General features: G+C 34.9%; 1 protein-coding gene across 1 annotated transcript in view; it reads right to left on the reverse strand.

Moving 5' to 3' along the window:
• The window catches only part of LOC113042612 (melanoma receptor tyrosine-protein kinase), a 29448-nt gene extending 10711 nt beyond the window's left edge, over window positions 1-18737 (reverse strand). The window contains exons 1-16 of the mRNA XM_026201590.1: window positions 18476-18737; window positions 8389-8540; window positions 8033-8240; window positions 7724-7849; window positions 7109-7177; window positions 6898-7016; window positions 6330-6471; window positions 5979-6095; window positions 5752-5878; window positions 5573-5646; window positions 2584-2674; window positions 2257-2459; window positions 1997-2129; window positions 913-1003; window positions 470-627; window positions 183-221 (exon numbers count right to left, since the gene is read on the reverse strand). Coding sequence (XP_026057375.1) covers window positions 183-221; window positions 470-627; window positions 913-1003; window positions 1997-2129; window positions 2257-2459; window positions 2584-2674; window positions 5573-5646; window positions 5752-5878; window positions 5979-6095; window positions 6330-6471; window positions 6898-7016; window positions 7109-7177; window positions 7724-7849; window positions 8033-8240; window positions 8389-8540; window positions 18476-18587 — 1961 coding nt within the window. The 5' untranslated portion in view covers window positions 18588-18737. The remainder of the gene's footprint in view (window positions 1-182; window positions 222-469; window positions 628-912; window positions 1004-1996; window positions 2130-2256; window positions 2460-2583; window positions 2675-5572; window positions 5647-5751; window positions 5879-5978; window positions 6096-6329; window positions 6472-6897; window positions 7017-7108; window positions 7178-7723; window positions 7850-8032; window positions 8241-8388; window positions 8541-18475) is intronic.
• Window positions 18738-18825: the final 88 nt, after the last annotated feature.

Consider the following 18825-nt stretch of genomic DNA (forward strand, 5'->3'; position numbering starts at 1 on the left):
ACACTAATATATCTAATATTGTATGAATGCAGTTACAGTATATGCTGTATATAGCATGCTAATATAATAGTATTTTTGGCTATTGCAAATACAGCCATGCTATTTAAGACTTATGCTAATGACTTTTCTATGTCTTTAGTTGTTAATGAAGTCTAGGAATAATATCCCATAAACTACTGTACCCTTTTGGTTCACAACCTTCCAGTCCTGGTCCACTGCATCTATAATAACAGAAACATTTTAAAGTTAGAGTTGATGTTGACAAAGCTCTGTAAAACTTTATTTTGTGACCCCATCGTTTTGCAATTCTGTTCGTTTAAGTGGATTTGGTTAACCATAAACCTATAAATAAATATCAATAAAGATATTTTATTCTATTTAAATAATACTAATAATATATTATTATATTAAATATATTTTTATTATTATAATTTTACTTTAATGATTATCACCTTAGAAGGTTTCTTACCCATTTGTGCAGTTAGCATGGCATGGCTGACACTGTCCTTTTTTGTCTGGGTATGTCCAGACAAGCCTGTTATTAAGGCCTTGCACACCTTGGGCACACTGTGCCACACAGTGTGTCCCATCTTTAAAGTGAGCACACTCGGTACACTGATCAGCTCCCTAGAAAGAGATGCAGAGAAAACAACATTCACACTGGAACTACTTACACATCTTACCACTATTACTGTCATTTACACACAAGTTTGGACATTTTCTGATGAAAATTCGTTACTCAAAATAGACAGCCAGACTAAAATCGCAAGTCTAATGTATTAGAGAAGTAATAGCACACCTCTTTTCAACAAGCTGTGTAATTTTAGGTGTCATTAATGATTTTCACCATTGAGTATAATACTCGAGTAATAATGCAGTTTATATGGGAAACATTGCAATGGTGTGACATACCGGCCCATGGCAGCTTGGCGTCCCATTCAGGATCTGGCATTCAGGGTCACATTCCAAACACACATTCTCTGACATGTACTCACGTGGGTCTCTGTAGAAACATAGAGAATACAACAAGAAACAGAGGTGAAAAACATTCCTGGAGTAAAAGGAAAATAGTCTTGTGGGCACATAGCACTGTTGTGTCCCGAGTTCAAATCCCAACTCAAGGACCTTTCCTGATCCTGCCCCCCCCCCATCTCTCTCCCACTTTCCTTGCTGCCAGTTCTGATCTGTTCTATGGTAAAAATGGCAAAAAGTCCAGAAAAGAAAACTGATTTTTAAAAATAACTACTGTGAGCTGTGAGTTTGTTAATTAATGGTAAATGTTTTTGTTAATGATGTCATCGAGACTATCTTGTCAAAATACTTAAATATCATTAAATATTATACACCTTGTAGCTGTTTTTTGTTTTTTGGTTCATGGCTTAAAATGCTTTAAAGGGATAATTAAAAAAAAAAAATCTGTCATTAATGCAAGAGTTTTCTGACACTGTTTAGACAGAATGCAACTGAAATGTTCAAGGCCCTGAAAGGAATTAAGGACATCATCAAAATAGTCTTGTTTGACATCAGTGGTTCAAGCGTAATTTTATGAAGCTACCAGAATATGTTTTGTGCACAAGGTTCCCCTGCTGTCTATGCAGGGCAAGAAAGCCATTGGATTTCAACAGAAATATCTAAATCTGTGTTCTGAAGATGAATTAAGGTCTTATGGGTTTGGAACGACATGAGGGTGAGTAATTAATGACAGAATTTTAATTTTTGGATGAACTATCCCTTGAATAATATCTTTTTTTTCTTTTAATCCCAATGGGAAAATGAATTGGAAGATACCATTGGGCTGCACTAATGCACTCTATGAAGAGAAGTAGCCACAAGTAAACCCATGCATCTGATAATATCTAAAAGATTCACATTAAATGCATTACTCTAACCATTAATAGACTTTCTGTTATTTTTGATTCAGTATCATTTGTCAATGTTGCACTAGAAAATGAGCAGCAAATAACCTTGTTCAGTGGACTCTCTGTTGGACACTCACCCATCCAACAAGTTGCAGTGGCTGACACAGCGCCCCCTACGGCTGACATGCTGGCAGGAGACGCACATGGACGGCCCTGGACCCCAGCAGCCTTCCTCTCCACACATACTATCACAGGTACTGTTCTGCTGCTCTGAAGAGCACACAACAGCTTTTGTTTGATTTTACAAACTCTGTGACCTCATATGATCTAAACTGCTGGCCAACTTATAAATTGTGTAAAGATAAAGACAAAAAAATATTTGAATCCAGTCCCATACCACATCTGTGCATTGCTGCATTGTTTCCAGTTCGTATGCGCTGGTTCACCGATCTGAACAGCTTCGGCCAGTAGCTGCCTTCAACGTAACAGAGGCTGGGGTTGTTCTTGATCACCACGTCACCATCACTGATCTCCTTCAGCGAACGGAGGCCGAGATGATCCAGGTGTGGTATATTCAAAGCTGCAAAACTGACGGTGCCACTGCATTTATAAGAGAGGTAAAGACAGAAACACTGTTTAAAGGTGAAAAGTATCTTTTTTTCCATGATAAAAGCATAATATGCAAAGAAACTAGTTATTTGTTAGTTGACATGATGAAACTCACTGTTGTTTAGTTCTTCCTCTGATGATCTCCAGGTTTTCAAAGGGACTGAGGGAACTGAGGTTTTCAGGCCAGTCTTGGATTAACAGAAACCCTGAGAAAAAAAATTGCACCGCTAAATAAGGCTTTAGACAAAGACAAATGCCATTCATATGCCAAGATATTTTGTATATTTAATGTATATGTAAGTAATGTATATTTCTACAACTAAAACTATATATATATATATATATATATATATATATATATATATATATATATATATATATATATATATATATACAGTATTGTTCAAAATAATAGCAGTACAATGTGACTAACCAGAATAATCAAGGTTTTTAGTATATTTTTTATTGCTACGTGGCAAACAAGTTACCAGTAGGTTCAGTAGATTGTCAGACAACAAACAAGACCCAGCATTCATGATATGCACGCTCTTAAGGCTGTGCAATTGGGCAATTAGTTGAAAGGGGTGTGTTCAAAAAAATAGCAGTGTCTACCTTTGACTGTACTAACTCAAAACTATTTTGTACAAACATTTTTTTTTTCTGGGATTTAGCAATCCTGTGAATCACTAAACTAATATTTAGTTGTATGACCACAGTTTTTTAAAACTGCTTGACATCTGTGTGGCATGGAGTCAACCAACTTGTGGCACCTCTCAGCTGTTATTCCACTCCATGATTCTTTAACAACATTCCACAATTCATTCACATTTCTTGGTTTTGCTTCAGAAACAGCATTTTTGATATCACCCCACAAGTTCTCAATTGGATTAAGGTCTGGAGATTGGGCTGGCCACTCCATAACATTAATTTTGTTGGTTTGGAACCAAGACTTTGCCCGTTTACTAGTGTGTTTTGGGTCATTGTCTTGTTGAAACAACCATTTCAAGGGCATGTCCTCTTCAGCATAGGGCAACATGACCTCTTCAAGTATTTTAACATATGCAAACTGATCCATGATCCCTGGTATGCGATAAATAGGCCCAACACCATAGTAGGAGAAACATGCCCATATCATGATGCTTGTACCTCCATGCTTCACTGTCTTCACTGTGTACTGTGGCTTGAATTCAGAGTTTGGGGGTCGTCTCACAAACTGCCTGTGGCCCTTGGACCCAAAAAGAACAATTTTACTCTCATCAGTCCACAAAATGTTCCTCCATTTCTCTTTAGGCCAGTTGATGTGTTCTTTGGCAAATTGTAACCTCTTCTGCACATGCCTTTTTTTTAACAGAGGGACTTTGCGGGGGATTCTTGAAAATAGATTAGCTTCACACAGACGTCTTCTAACTGTCACAGTACTTACAGGTAACTCCAGACTGTCTTTGATCATCCTGGAGGTGATCATTGGCTGAGCCTTTGCCATTCTGGTTATTCTTCTATCCATTTTGATGGTTGTCTTCCGTTTTCTTCCACGTCTCTCTGGTTTTGCTCTCCATTTTAAGGCATTGGAGATCATTTTAGCTGAACAGCCTATCATTTTTTGCACCTCTTTATAGGTTTTCCCCTCTCTAATCAACTTTTTAATCAAAGTACGCTGTTCTTCTGAACAATGTCTTGAACGACCCATTTTCCTCAGCTTTCAAATGCATGTTCAACAAGTGTTGGCTTCATCCTTAAATAGGGGCCACCTGATTCACACCTGTTTCTTCACAAAATTGATGACCTCAGTGATTGAATGCCACACTGCTATTTTTTTGAACAAACCCCTTTCAACTAATTCAACTAATTGCCCAATTGCACAGCCTTAAGAGCGTGCATATCATGAATGCTGGGTCTCATTTGTTTTCTGACAATCTACTGAACCTACTGGTAACTTGTTTGCCACGTAGCAATAAAAAAAATACGAAAAACCTTGATTATTCTGGTTAGTCACATTGTACTGCTATTATTTTGAACAATACTGTATGTATATGTGTGTGTGTGTGTGTGCTGTCAAGTGATTAATCGCATGCAAAATAATAGTTTTTGTTTACATAATAAATGTGTGTATTATGTATATATAAATACAAACACATTCATATATTTATGTATGAAATATAAGAATATAAATATATAAATGTATATGCATGTAAATATTTTCGAAATATATAGTGTAAGTGTGTGTATTTATATATACCTACACAGTATACCTACATAAACAAAAACTTTTATTTTTGACGTGATTAATCATTTGACAGCACTAATATATATATATATATATATATATATATATATATATATATGTGTGTGTGTGTGTGTGTGTGTGTGTGTGCTCTTGTTTTTGTGACATATCAGGACACAACTCTGTATAATGTCATGGGTATGACACAGGTATTACAAGGAGCGGGTGACTTATGAGTACATAACCCATGTCCCCATTTTTCAAAACGCTTATAAATCATACAGAATGAGGTTTTTTTGAGAAAGTAAAAATGCACAAAGTTTCCTGTGAGGGTTAGGGTTAGGTGTAGGGTTGGTGAAGGGCGATAGAATATACAGTTTCTACAGTATAAAAACCATTACGCCTATGGGATGTCCCCACTTTTCACAAAAACAAAAATGTGTGTGTGTGTGTCCCTGGAGCACAAAACCAGTCTTAAGTTGCTGGGGTATATTCATAGCAATAGCCAAAAATACATTTTATAGGTGAAAATAATGTATTTTTCTTTTATGCAAAAATCATTGCAATATTAAGTAAAGATTATGTTCCATGACAATTTTGAACATTTTCTACTGTAAATATATTAAAACTTAATTGTTCATTAGTAAAATGCATTGCTAAGAACTTAATTTGCAGAACTTTAAAGGCAATTTTCTTAATATTTAGATTTTTTTCAGATTCCAGATTTTCAAATAGTTCTATCTCGGCCAAGTATTGTCTGATCCTAACAAACCATACATCAGTGGAAAGCTTATTAAATCATTTTATGGAGAAATTGACACTTTAAAAAAAAAGGTTTTGTGGTCCAGGGTCACACAGACAGACAGACAGACATATAGTTTACCTGAAATTTCCTTCACTGTTTTGAAATAGTCGAGTTTTGCAGGGTCCATGCTTGGTGTATTTGTAAAAACATCCCTTGAAAAGTGTTAAAAAGTAAATATTTATAACATTCGATTAAACGTATAGCTTTAAAAAACAAGGTTGAATGATTTAGTCTGAAAGTAGACCATAGAATCTCACCCTTGAAAAGTCATCTGCATTATTGTAATGTGCCCATTTATTTTGGTGCAGTTGATAAATGAATCAATGTTGGTCGCGTTGACTGCGATGGTGTTAACAAGGGTTCCCGTTCCAAGACCATTACAGACTGAAATAAAACCCATTCAAATGATTTAACAATTATCAGATATCTGTGTCTGTACATGTGTCAGAAACAACACTCTACATTAATTAATGACATTGCAGACCTTTCGGGCACAAGCCATCACATTGTTTGCACTTCCTTATTCCGTTCTCCTCCACTTCATGCATGTTACTGCTGCAGGTTCGAACACAGGCACCATGATCGGTCACCACGAAGTTATCTACAGCAGATAGAGGTGTTTGAAGTTATCTTTCAGATAAGTATAGATGCTGTATCTCCCAAGCCCAATGTTATCTTTGTCTTATGCACAATAACAACGAGCCAGTATGTCTCAATGACTTTTGGGGTTCTTATATTTACATACTAAAAGTTTATAATGAAAATAATTATCTGCTCTTGTAATTGTGGCCTTAGTTTATTTGAGTAATTTCTGATGCATGAAAACCAAACTTACATGGGCATTTCTTTACACAGGTGGCTCCAAAGTTATACTTCCCTTTAGGGTTGGGAACGAGTTGGTGAATGTTGGGGTCATACAGCATAAGACGTGGACACGCATCCTTGCACGTCCCATCATCCTGGAAGTCTCTGCAGGACTGCAGAAAAAGAGGCCCTACATTGTCAGCTTACAAAACATTTACTCCCTACTGATCATTAAAATGTAAAAAAAAAAAAAAAAAAAAATCATAAAAAAAGAAAGAAAAAAATTATATATATATATATATATATATATATATATATATATATATATATATATATATATATAAAGATGATCAAAATTAGAATTTGGCTTTATGAAAATATTGTAAATTAAAAATATATAATAAAATATATATTAATATTAATTTAAATAAATTCAGACATTTTAAATGTTAAGAGTATAAATCCTAAAACACATTTTCTTTGTAGGTTGACCACGATCAGTAAAAAAGCACCAATACTTCATTTAAAATGTTAGATCTTTATGTCAGCATGTGTTTTAGGTATTTTCCTAAAAAAGTTTTGGAAAGCGCTCCACTCACCAGACAGTCTGTTGGTCGGGGTCCGGTGCAGCCTGCAGCGCAATGTTCACTGCAGCAGTCGATGGGTTTGGGACCCTTGCACCTCCGTGAGCACTGCTCTGCACAGTTCAGCCGAGTAACTGACAGTTAAGGTGAAAGAACATTTGTTAGGACGCACTGTAGTTCACACATATATATTGCTTTGGAGGATTAAATATACAACTGAATTTACAGGTCTGGCAGTTCTCTGGTCCTGGAGCCCAACACGATCCATTAAAACACCCTGAGTCACATCGTCTGCCTGAGGTATCAAAGAAATTGTTTGTTTTATTATAAAAAATTGTATTATTAATACATAATTTAAGAATTTATAGACATATATCGATACACTACCACTCAAAATACACTACCATTCAAAACATTTAAAAAACTTAATTATTGTGAGAAATTATTACAGTAAAAAACTGTTATCTATCTGAATACATTTTAAAATATAATTAATTCCTGTGATTTTTAGCATCATTATTCCAGTCTTCAGTGTTTCATGATTTTTCAGAAATCATTATGATATGCTGGTTTGTTGCTCAAGAAACATTTATTATTATTATCAGTGTTGGAACCAGTATTTTTGTAGAAACCAAGCTACTTTTTTTCAAAATTTGGTCATGAATATACAGTACATTTTTGTACATATGAAATTGAAATTATATTATTATATATATTATATATGAAATTATAAATGTCTTAAGTGTCACTTTTTATAAATTTCACGCATCCTTAAAAAAAATCATACTAACCTCAGACTTTTGAATGGTTGTGTATATTGCATGATTTACTGTATACTTACACTGAGCGTCAGTTCCTCCTGACACATTCACGTCACCGTCATCCTGCACAATGTCCAACCACTGTATGGTCTCCACATTGCAAAGCAAAGGATTGTGGGCTATTTTAACTCCACCTTTAAGAATTTCTGCCAGATGAAGAGGGAAAAAAATATCATCTGCCACTATAATTAATAGAAAATGTGACTTTATATACATATTGCGTTCTGTATTCAACACACTTGGTGCCTGTGGATGCATAATGCTTCATTTGTTCTGTAGGTCACGTTGAATAATAGCATCTGCTAAATGAATAAATATAAATGCTTTACCTGTGAGGCTTCTCAGATGCAGCTGTCGGAGGCCGCTGGTGATGCTGTTGTTCTCGACAGACTCATTCCTGTGGAAGTTTGCCACCACAGCAAGGCCGTACTTGCCATCGAAGAGAGAATGTCCTCGAATGAGGCGCAGGTTTTCCAGGGGTATTACATCCACATAGTTTATTCCTATTAGCACGTAGCCACCAACTTCTTCAATGCTCTATGAAAGAAAGAATATTTTAGTCAAGTCTTCAGACTTCCAACAATAATTATCAGTTGGTTAAAGGTTTGACCAATCAGTTGTATATAACTAATGATGTAGTCTCATAATTGCTATATTTATTATACTGGTGTGTTGTGTCACTTACTCTGAGAAAGGAGAGGTCGTGGTACTCCTGAACGTTGGTTATCTCCAGGTTCTCCAGCACGACCGTGCAGTTACTGTACATCCGCACCATGGATCTATAGTGATCGTCTGGCTGTGCCAGCAGAGTCAGCTTATTATTGGTTCCCTGACATACTGGAGAATAAAGCAGAGGTGAAATCAATATTCGGGTAGTTAAGGTGATAATATGATAGAACATGCACAAAATAAGCATGCCCAAAAGTCTGGAATAATCAAGGAGAAGTCAGTCTGCACCCTAATGCTGTATTTAATAACACACTTATTATATTATGGTTTTTACTGTATTTTTCATCAAATACAGTAAATGCAGCCTTCGTGAGCAGGTGCTTCTTTCAAAAACATTGAAAAAAACAAAAAACATTATTACAAAACTTTTGACCAGTAGTGACGGATTTTTGTAATACTTCAGATATTCATTTTCATCTCGAGCTATGTTAATTATAGTCTTGGAAATGCAATGCTGTTGTCTGTTTAGGCATGTATCAGTTTTGTGACTAAATCATTTCTAATAAGGTGCTATATTTCATAGGAAATCTAGATAATTCACACTCTGCTCAAATAATAAGGGTTACTGTGGTTTCTTTCTCATTTGTGCCATGTTTTAAATTAGCTGAAATTGAAAAACTTGAATAAACTTCATTCAAGTGTGTCCAAACTTTGGACAGGTATAGAGTACAGTATATCAGTCTCTTTGGAAGGGATCACATTGGTTATCAGTCAATACTATTATTATAAGATTTTTTAATTTCTCTGTTTATTTAACTGTATTTACTTTTATTAGTCTTTAATTAGCCTGACTGTATGTGCTTATTTCACATTTAGTATACATTTGCAGTCATCTAACACTCACTTTAATCCTCACTTTATTTTTCAAAACGAATTATGTATTTTCGCTGTTAATGTAATATTTTGTTTCAGAATAAAATTCCCTTTTTCATACTGTACATTTTAATGTTATCATGCTTAAATTAACTACTTTTTAGTATTTATGTTTTATTTGTTTACACAAAATAAAAAGGTTTTAATATCTTCCATTTATTTGGTTATCTGCCATAACATGAAAATTATTATCAGCTTGTCAGCTGATCCCTCATTTGGCAATATGATATGACTGTAAAAATTAAAATGAATAGGGAGTATCAGTTAATTTGGAAAAATGAGTAGAAGTGTTATGAGTCACATTAGCATGCACTTACCCAAATAACTACCAAACAACACCATGGACCTCTGAACTCAACTAACAGTAGTATCTGGCTATTCCACAGGTCAAAATATCTTATTTTGTGTTCCACAAGAAAAAAAAGTCACTCAAGTTTGAAATGATATGAGGGTGAGTAAATGATGAGAGATTTTCCATTTTTGGGTGGATTATCCCCTTAAGACATGGCTTACAGCAATTCCTCATGCAAGCAAACTCCAGCATTCTCCATTCTTTGCTCACACATTTCATTGCTCACAGTAACATGAGCTCATCTCATGCACTGAACAGATTATATTCTTCTTATAGCCATCACTTCTATTAACTACATAACTATTTCAATAGAGTTCTACTTTCTAAACACTGAGATTCAGTAAGTCTTCATTATACTTATTATTACATATTTTACATAGTTTTCTCTTCTATTCATGAAAACCTGTTATTTTCCAGAACTCATTGTAAATGTGAAAGCTACAGTGGAAAACAAGCACTTGTTTCATCTCTGCAGTCTCTCTGCTGTCATGCAGGTGTTGAATTCCTGCAGTCATCGTTATGTGTATCGTCTCCTGCAGAAGAGCGAATTCTAGGGGCGGGAACACCGCGATCAAGAATGTGGTGAACTGAGGGTGAGACTCAAATATTGCACACAATTGTTGCTCAACTTGAGAACTCTAGAATTCTTGCCTGCCATGTGCAAGACATGCAGGTTGTGTTTCCACACAGTGCTGGTAACAATTCATCTATTCCCCCGCATGGATCAATAAAGTGTGAGGCCAGGGCACTTATAGAATAGAGAATTTATGTATCTTTTTGTTACTGTGTTCCTGTTATGTTTTCTACCTATACAGCACTTAAAATCATTTGAGGCAAAAAGTAGCCACATGATTGTGTTCTGTAATGCACTTACATCGTGACACAATTATGTGCTTCCGCTCGCATCTTTGCTGCTTGTCTAATTACAAGATGGAATTTAATTATTTTCATAATTATTATGTACAAATTGTTTAACATAAAAAATGTTTTAGCACATGCAATAATTAATATCAACCAAGAAATGTTGTAAAGTGATACCCAATGCATTTAGCTAATGTTAACAAACTGAACTTTCTTTGTAGATTATACTTCAATATAAAACAAAAGATTATTTTGCCAAATATTTTTGTGTCAGGTACAGTATTTTATGATTACTAGTGCAGCGAATCACAACGTGTTTTTTTTTTTTTTTTTTTTTTTTTACTCAAAGACCGCCCATTTTCAAAGACAATATTCAAAGGCCTCCAAGATATTTCCTGTATTCTGCTGTAATAACTTATTCACTTAATAACTGACTTGACTTTATTTCATAAGGGGTGCTATTTGTGAGTTGTTGCCAATAGTGTGTTCCAATTTAGTCTCCTAGAAACCCTATTTCAGCAATGCATTAGAAGACAGCTGCCTGTGTAGACAGCAAACAGACGTCAGCTCACTAGTCTTTGGAACCATGTTTCGTTGTAAAAACTCAAATATTCCACAACACTGATATGGGGTTGAATATTTGGCTGCATGTTTATTCTGTCTTAAATCTAAGTATGCTGCATGATTGTCTGTAACAATATTCAAATGAAAGTGCAAACATGCGTTTGTTTGATTGTTAATTACATCATGGCAGTGCACATGAAAGGTTCTTCCATTTTTGCAAGAGTTGCATTTTGCAAGAGTTGCATCTTTGGCATTATAGTTCTACCTCTGATGCTGTGACGTGAGAGGGTCAGGAAGAACAAACACTGTCAAGACATGCAGCTCTTGAATAAATTACCTTCTGAAAATCCAGCATGTCTAAATTCATCAGGGTTATGACAAGAAAAATATTACTAGATGTCAAAAACGGAAGAAATAATCAGGCGTTACTGGCTTTTTCAGATCTCTGCTCTAGGGCAGATTTCAAATATAGATTAGTAACATGAAGTAGATTTAAGTTTTAACCCTTAACGCTCACTTCGCAAGTTCTTAATATGTGAGCTGTTTTTTACAGGCGGATGTTCAGCAGCACTGCCTGAGGCATGAGGCTGAACCATGGGATGTGACTGAACAGGTTTGCTCCTTGAAAAAATATTTATGGAGGAATATCTTAACTCACATCAGTCTTACCATGAGGAACTGTGGAACAGTATTCTGACTATGTAAAACTTGAGTGTTTTATCTTTTGCAACTGATGCAAACCATGCACAAGGGTTATCGAGAGCTTATCAATGCAAAGAAACACAAGACTTGAGAAGTACAATGCAATGAAATAAATCAACCTGTCACTGTCTTCGTGACAGTACCAGCAGCATGTGACGAAAACAAAACCACCTTCCTCATTTGTAGCCCCAAAATAGAAGGGGTCAGGAAGAAATTAATACTTTTATTCAGCAAGGATGCATTTATTTCAAAAGTGACAGTACAGATATTTACAAGGTTACAAAAAATATCTATTTCAAATATACCAACTTATTAATCTAATTAAAGTTATCAAAAAAAGTAACTCAGTTGTTTTCAATCTGTTTCTTGAAATGTTTCTTAAACAATAAGGCAACATGTTTCCTGAAGGATCATGTGACACTGAAGACTGATGCTGAAATTCAACTTTGCATCACAGGAATAAATAACAATTTTAGTCAAACAGAAAATAATATTTCAAAATTCTACTGTTTTAACTGTATTTTTGATCAAATAAATGCATCCTTGGTGAGCATAAGATGCTTTTAAAAAAGATAAAAGATTAAAAAAATTAAAAAAGAGGCGTATGCTTTGTAAGAAACATCTTTCAGGTATGGCTTTTCTTCTTAAGTACAAGGATGCACAAGGATGTGAAAAATAAAAATGATCCATTAATTAGGAGATATTCTGGGATCATCTTTTCAAGGCTGTCTTATATCCTTTTTTAACAGGCCATGCATTTGTTCCCATGCTTGCTTTTTCACAGTTTTCTTGGCTCTTTTTTTCTAATGCATCATTTTTTATATATGTTTTGGATGACTATAACAATAAAGGTAAAATATTTAGAGTATATCTTCGTGTAAATTTATTACCTTTTTGTTAATGAAGCAACATAAATGAATGTGGCTTGTGAAATCTGTTCAGTGATGCTTTCGCTATTATATGGCTATAAGTAATAATACTTTTTGAGAACATCTTTGCATTTAGGAGTCTACTGTAATTTCATGATATATGACATAATTGCACAGTGTGACAGTATATCTTTAGATTACATTTTGGGCTATAACCCAAATGCACTATAACCTTGTTTTCCAGGAGATGTCTATATATGGATGTTGGTGACTAAGTTTGACTGTGGACAGACAACAGGGTTGACTCTGTTTGTAGAGTAAGTTTGCACTGTTGCAAAAAGTATTGATCCACATGAGCAGAAAAAGTCAACAGCATTTGTCATAACGCATCCTGTTTTCCATCTGAATGACTTTCCTGGAATACACCTAAAGGGAAGCCAAATGGGTTGGTGCATGTGCTGTGCATTTACTGGAAATATGTAAATGTATTTTGCCTGAGAAACCAAATTTTCATCTTAACTGTTTGATTTGTCTATTAACATTGATTTTGAACTTATTAGAAAACCCTATTTTCCAAGGTTGAGGCTACTATATGTTTCACACATGTGATATACTGATTTTATTGTACAGGATATAATGCAATGACACCCTTGGTGTATTTAATGTACAAAAAGGCACAAAAAAGATTTATGTAAATGGCATACACACTTAAAAATAATGATGCTTCAAAAGGTTCTTCACATCAATGCCATAGAAGAACCATTTTTGGTTCCACAAAGAACCATTCAGTCAAAAGTTCTTTAAAGAACCATCTCTTTCTTCCATTTTTCTTTCTATCGCGACAAAGAACCTCTTGTGAAACAGAAAGGTTTGTCAGAAGGTTCTTTATGGAAACATTTAGACAAAAAGGTTCTTCTATAGCACCATGAAGCACCTTTATTTTTAAAAATGTCTGTTTAAATATTCTTCAAAAGCAAAATAAATGGTAATCGATTTGCAAGCAGCAGTTCCACATGATTGTGCTTCTTACATCTTCTGTTTCTCTTTAGCTTGCAATAGAGTGTCTATAAGTTCACTGTTGTCACCCTAAATGAGAGACATGTGGATAAAATACTGTCTAACTGAATTGTAGTAAATACAATTTACAGCGTGAGACAGAGACATCCTGCTCCATGGCTATGTGCTTCTTCAACAGGGTCTGTCTAATCAAATAAGCAACATATTGTCTATTTGTGACCTCTCCATCAAATTTCAACCATTGTATGAATTCAGCTCTTTGTCTATGGGATGATTTGCTGACTGCAGAAGTAAAAAGGTGGCATGATCCCTGCATTGGGTAAACAACATAAGACATGCATTTTAGTAAATTCATATATTTTGTTGAAGAAGACAAAAATCGGTTTTAAATGGTAGGGAGTTGCTATGCCTTTGCCAGGGTGTTTTGGTTGGTTACCGGAGAGTTTATTCTACAGTTTTATTTTCCACCATGCAAAATATGCTTATTTGAATGATTAGAAAATAACAGCACACCTTTGAAGAATCCTCATAATTTGAGGTGTCTTCTGTGGCTGCTGTTTTCAAAATAAACACACTTAAAACCTCAAGGCCATGGCCTTGGTTTATTATGGTCTGTTAATCCGAAAATCTGTAACAAATCCTTAAAATAAGAATAAAAAGACACACAGCAGGCATACATAGCATTCAAAAGTTTGGGGTTGGTAAGATTTTTTTATGTTTTTGAAAGAGGCCTCTTCTGCTCACCAAGGCTGAATTCATTTGAATTAAAATGGAGAAAAAATGGTAATATTGTGAAAATATATTACAATTTATAACAGCAACTTCTTGTTTTAATAAAGTTTAAATAGTTATATAGTTGTAATTTATTCGATGCAAAGCTGAATTGTCAGCATTACACCAATCTTCAGTGTCACATGATCCTTCAGAAATCTTTCTAATATGCTGGTTTGCAACATTTCTTAATGTTGCCCATGTTGGAAATGTTTTTTTATGAACTCAGTCACCTCTAAAACAAGTCCATTATTAATGGCCAGAGATAACCTCCAAGTTACCTATATGTAAGACTTATTATTGACAAAATATACTGACATCTCACAGACTGAAATTGATTTTGCTCGCAGGTTTTAAATTCAAATCTATAAAACATTTCACACCACTTAACAGATCAATTTAATTTGAGGCTTAGATGGGTGACAAGAACTATTTTGACATTTTTAACAATAACAGATTGCGGTTATGTATTCATTTGCATTGACTGCATTACTTTCCATCAATTTACCCTTGTAGCTGGTGGTCAGAGAGTGTGATGCATGTAAACAGGAGAGCTTTGCTAGTCTTTAGTATAGTAACAGCAGCCATAGAGACTCTGGATATTTATAAGCCTGCAAAGAGTTTTAAAGACTATTCGATTTAGATCAAATGGTGATGTCTTGACCAAATTACAACAAAACACTGGTAGAACAAGGACACTAATATCTTTAGTGATTAGTGCTGGAATGTGGACTAAGAGAAAGGATGTTTTTCAGATACAATGTATTTATACCAGCTCATATTAAATGTGACTGATGCATAATGACTGGATATTTCTGAATGTAGCTGAGTTGTTGTTTTGTTGTCATTCTTTTAAAATGTACTAAATGACAAATGGATTAAGTACAAAAAATATTTATGAATTGAATCTTGATTATTATAAGTGTTGATGCATAGATTTGCTTTATGTTTCTCAATGCAACCAATGTTATTCAACACAACACGTTCAGTGTGAAATATGTATCTTTGTGTTTGACCACAGATATCTGATATCTTGTTCGGAGTATGTTTCTGGCCTAATGGTCTGTAAAAAACAATGCCAAATAAATGTTGTGACATCATTTGTCAAACTCTTGACCTGACTCTGCACGTCGTTGATTGTGAATGATGAAATGTATGTACAAATGCAAGATCTGATAGTGGCGCCGTGTTACCTTACCACGATATGCAGCTTGTCTTTCGATTAATCATATGACAGTAATCTTCATCTACGTCAACCGCTTGTCTACCCACATTCAGGATTCACATGAATGGGTGTCATTTCCTTTCCAGTTAAAGGTATACAGGTAGTTCACTTGAAAATAGTTCACACACCTCCAGTCCATCATTGAAGTAAAAAGCTGCATGCTTGTAATTAATAAATGTAGCATATATTTTTTTAGTTTTCTTGTATTAATCCATTTTTTCCAGCTAAACTATAAATCCTCTATTGATAATTTTACATTCTCCAGTAAAAAAAGAGGTCTCATCCAAATCAGGAGAGAAGTATGCACAGATTAAGCACTGTTTACAAGTCAAAACAGTCCAAAGCAGTTCTTAACAAATATGTTGGTGGATTTTGATGTGAGACAATACCAGGAGACTGAAGACTCAGCAACAATATTATGGATTATGGTATTCTGGCCAAAAGTGACTTGTTTATTTCGATTTGTTTATCACAAACATGCAGTTTTTCACTTCGCAAAATGTTAATTGATGGACTGGAGTCGTTTGGATTATTTATGGATTATTATGATGCTTTTATTAGCTATGTAAACTCATCTTGGGCGACCTGCGGCTGAGTCGATTTTCAGCAAATTTTCATTCTTGGGTGAAATATTCCTTTATTGACACTTGATGTCATCAAGACAAAGTATTTTAAACTAAAGTATCTGCTTTCTAAAAACCTTTATTCCAACCTTCTCTCTCTTTTTTTTTGCCACAGGCTGTGGGAATGAAACCAAGTATGAGATGCCCTGGAGACAATACTGACTGACAGGTTATGCTGACACACGCATACCACTGGCCCATCACTGCAAGGCTTTCCACACTTAAACTGACAGGTCATTAAAGGTGTGTAATTTAACCAAAAAAAAAGACTTGCAAAAAAAGCGCCTCTTCCATTGGTCACAAAACAGATACTCCCATCTCACACTCGCACCATTGGTGGAGCCAGTGTTGCTGTGCTGGGCTGATTAAACAAACTGAACAATGTTTTGATAGCATGGCAATGTTTGCACTTCTCAGGAGAAAGTTTTGTGCTGGGACAGGAGAGAGTATTTTTTTTTTAAGTTAAGCACTTCACATTTAAAACCAACAGTTGTGAATAGTCATTCACTGTCTGCTTTTTCTTGAAAGTATTGGGCTGTGGCATTCATTTGGTATGATTAATTATATAATGTGCATGAATGCATTTTGGTTGCAAAACTGATGAAGCAACAATAATGTATTGGCAATAAAGTATATTAATTAAACTGCTTTCTCAATGGATCAATTTAACATTTTTACTGATTGACACTCCTGTGACACTCCTTTTCACTGGAAAAAATCAAAGGGATGAAGGTAAAATAGATGAAGTTAATTATTAATATTTATCTGCAATATTGAAATGCAAGAAATAACAGGAAGAAGAAAAAATATAAATCCACAAACACTGCTTTTCCTCACCTAGCAGTGCAAGTCTCCATTACCATTGTCAGACACAATATAATTCAAAATGTATTGTTTTTACTCAGCATTTTACTTCATATAAAATAAATAATTAACCCACTGTCAGGTCAGTAAACTGTTAAAAGAAATGCAGATGAAATCTACTAATCGAGTTTCTGTGCTGAAAGTATGATCAGAATGTCCAGGACATCATGCATTGTTACTTTTCTGTTCAAAAAGTATGCTGTTTATCAGATCAAAATACTGTATACTGTAGGTGTACATAAAAAAAATTGTATAAAGCAATAAGCCATTTAGAGGTGGATCTCTTCATTTTAGACTGCTTTATATTTGATAATATGCATTTACTTGTTATATTAATGATGCTGCATTATTTTAATGTTACAATTAGCCTACAGACCATTTAAGATTTACAAACCATTTTGTTTTTCTTCTTTTTTATTTTGATTCCAGTCGTCATTACAGAATCAAAATGTATTTAACCCATTTCTGCCTGGTTTGTTCTGGGACAGTGTTAGGAGCCGCCATCTGCTGTTAATTTCTAAACTGGCAAGGAACCTCAAACAGCATGTTAAACACAGTCTGTCCGGGTAGACCAGAGACTGGACCGCAGACTGACGCAGAGGGCCCAGACCCCACTCAGTGGGGCAGCTGTCTAGCGGTACCATCTGCTGCTGTTGAACCCTTGGCCCTCATCCTGTGGTGGTCACCAGTCTCAAAACTTCATCAAGTATTTTTATGTTTCAGATCGAATTATGTTCATTACATTTTTAGTAACATGAGAGACCCCTGGTCTTGGGGTCACTTGCTGGGGTTAAAGACAAACCTGCAGCTGATGATATGATTAATAATATCATGTCAGTTCTATAATATCTTCTACCTAATGCTTTTAGATCATTAGTTATTATACATTTAATAAGGAATATAGTTAATATTTTAATCATATGCATACTGTAAAATGTAAATAAAATGGATTATTGTGGTATAGTTTAATGGAAGATTCTATTTCAGTATTTCTGCTTAGAAATGTAATGTTTAATTCCATGTTGCTTGACATTTATTTGTAATTATCTGTTAAATTTACAAGCAGTTTCCTTGTGAAAATTGATTCAAAGTGAATTCTACACCATGTTTTTTTCAATCTATAGGCTTTATCTGTTTGTTTGTTTACACTGTCAAAGGTGTGGACACATAAGGCAATTTACCTCACTTATTTCCTTCTCCTATTCCCAAACTTCTTATTTGGCACTGTTTTAAAATATATTTTACGTGGATAGACAAAAATACGACTGTTCAAGACGTATGCGATATTTGTTAGTTACAGACAGTGAGGTAACTTCACTCACCTTTCCTCTCAGGAGCGGAGCACCACACAGCGCTTATCAACACTAGACAGACGATTCCCAATTCACGGAACAGAATTAGCGTCGTAAACTTCATATTCAACAGAGGAATCATTTTAAACCATTATTTTGGTTAGATATTCCAGCAAATGAGCAATATGTAGCTTGTAAGTTAAATCGTTTTCCAGAGGCAGTCCCTTTCAGCTCACGCAACGTGTCTGGTCAGAGCGCGAGACGCGACGCAGCTGAATCACAACGCTCCCATATATTTATTTTGTGTGTGTGTGTGTGTGTGTGTGCGTGGGTGTGGGTGTGGGTGTGTGTTAGTAGGCACTTACTGCTTGTGTAATTTC

This window comes from Carassius auratus, chromosome 24, assembly GCF_003368295.1.
Source record: "Carassius auratus strain Wakin chromosome 24, ASM336829v1, whole genome shotgun sequence".
NCBI classification, from domain to species: Eukaryota; Metazoa; Chordata; class Actinopteri; order Cypriniformes; family Cyprinidae; genus Carassius; species Carassius auratus.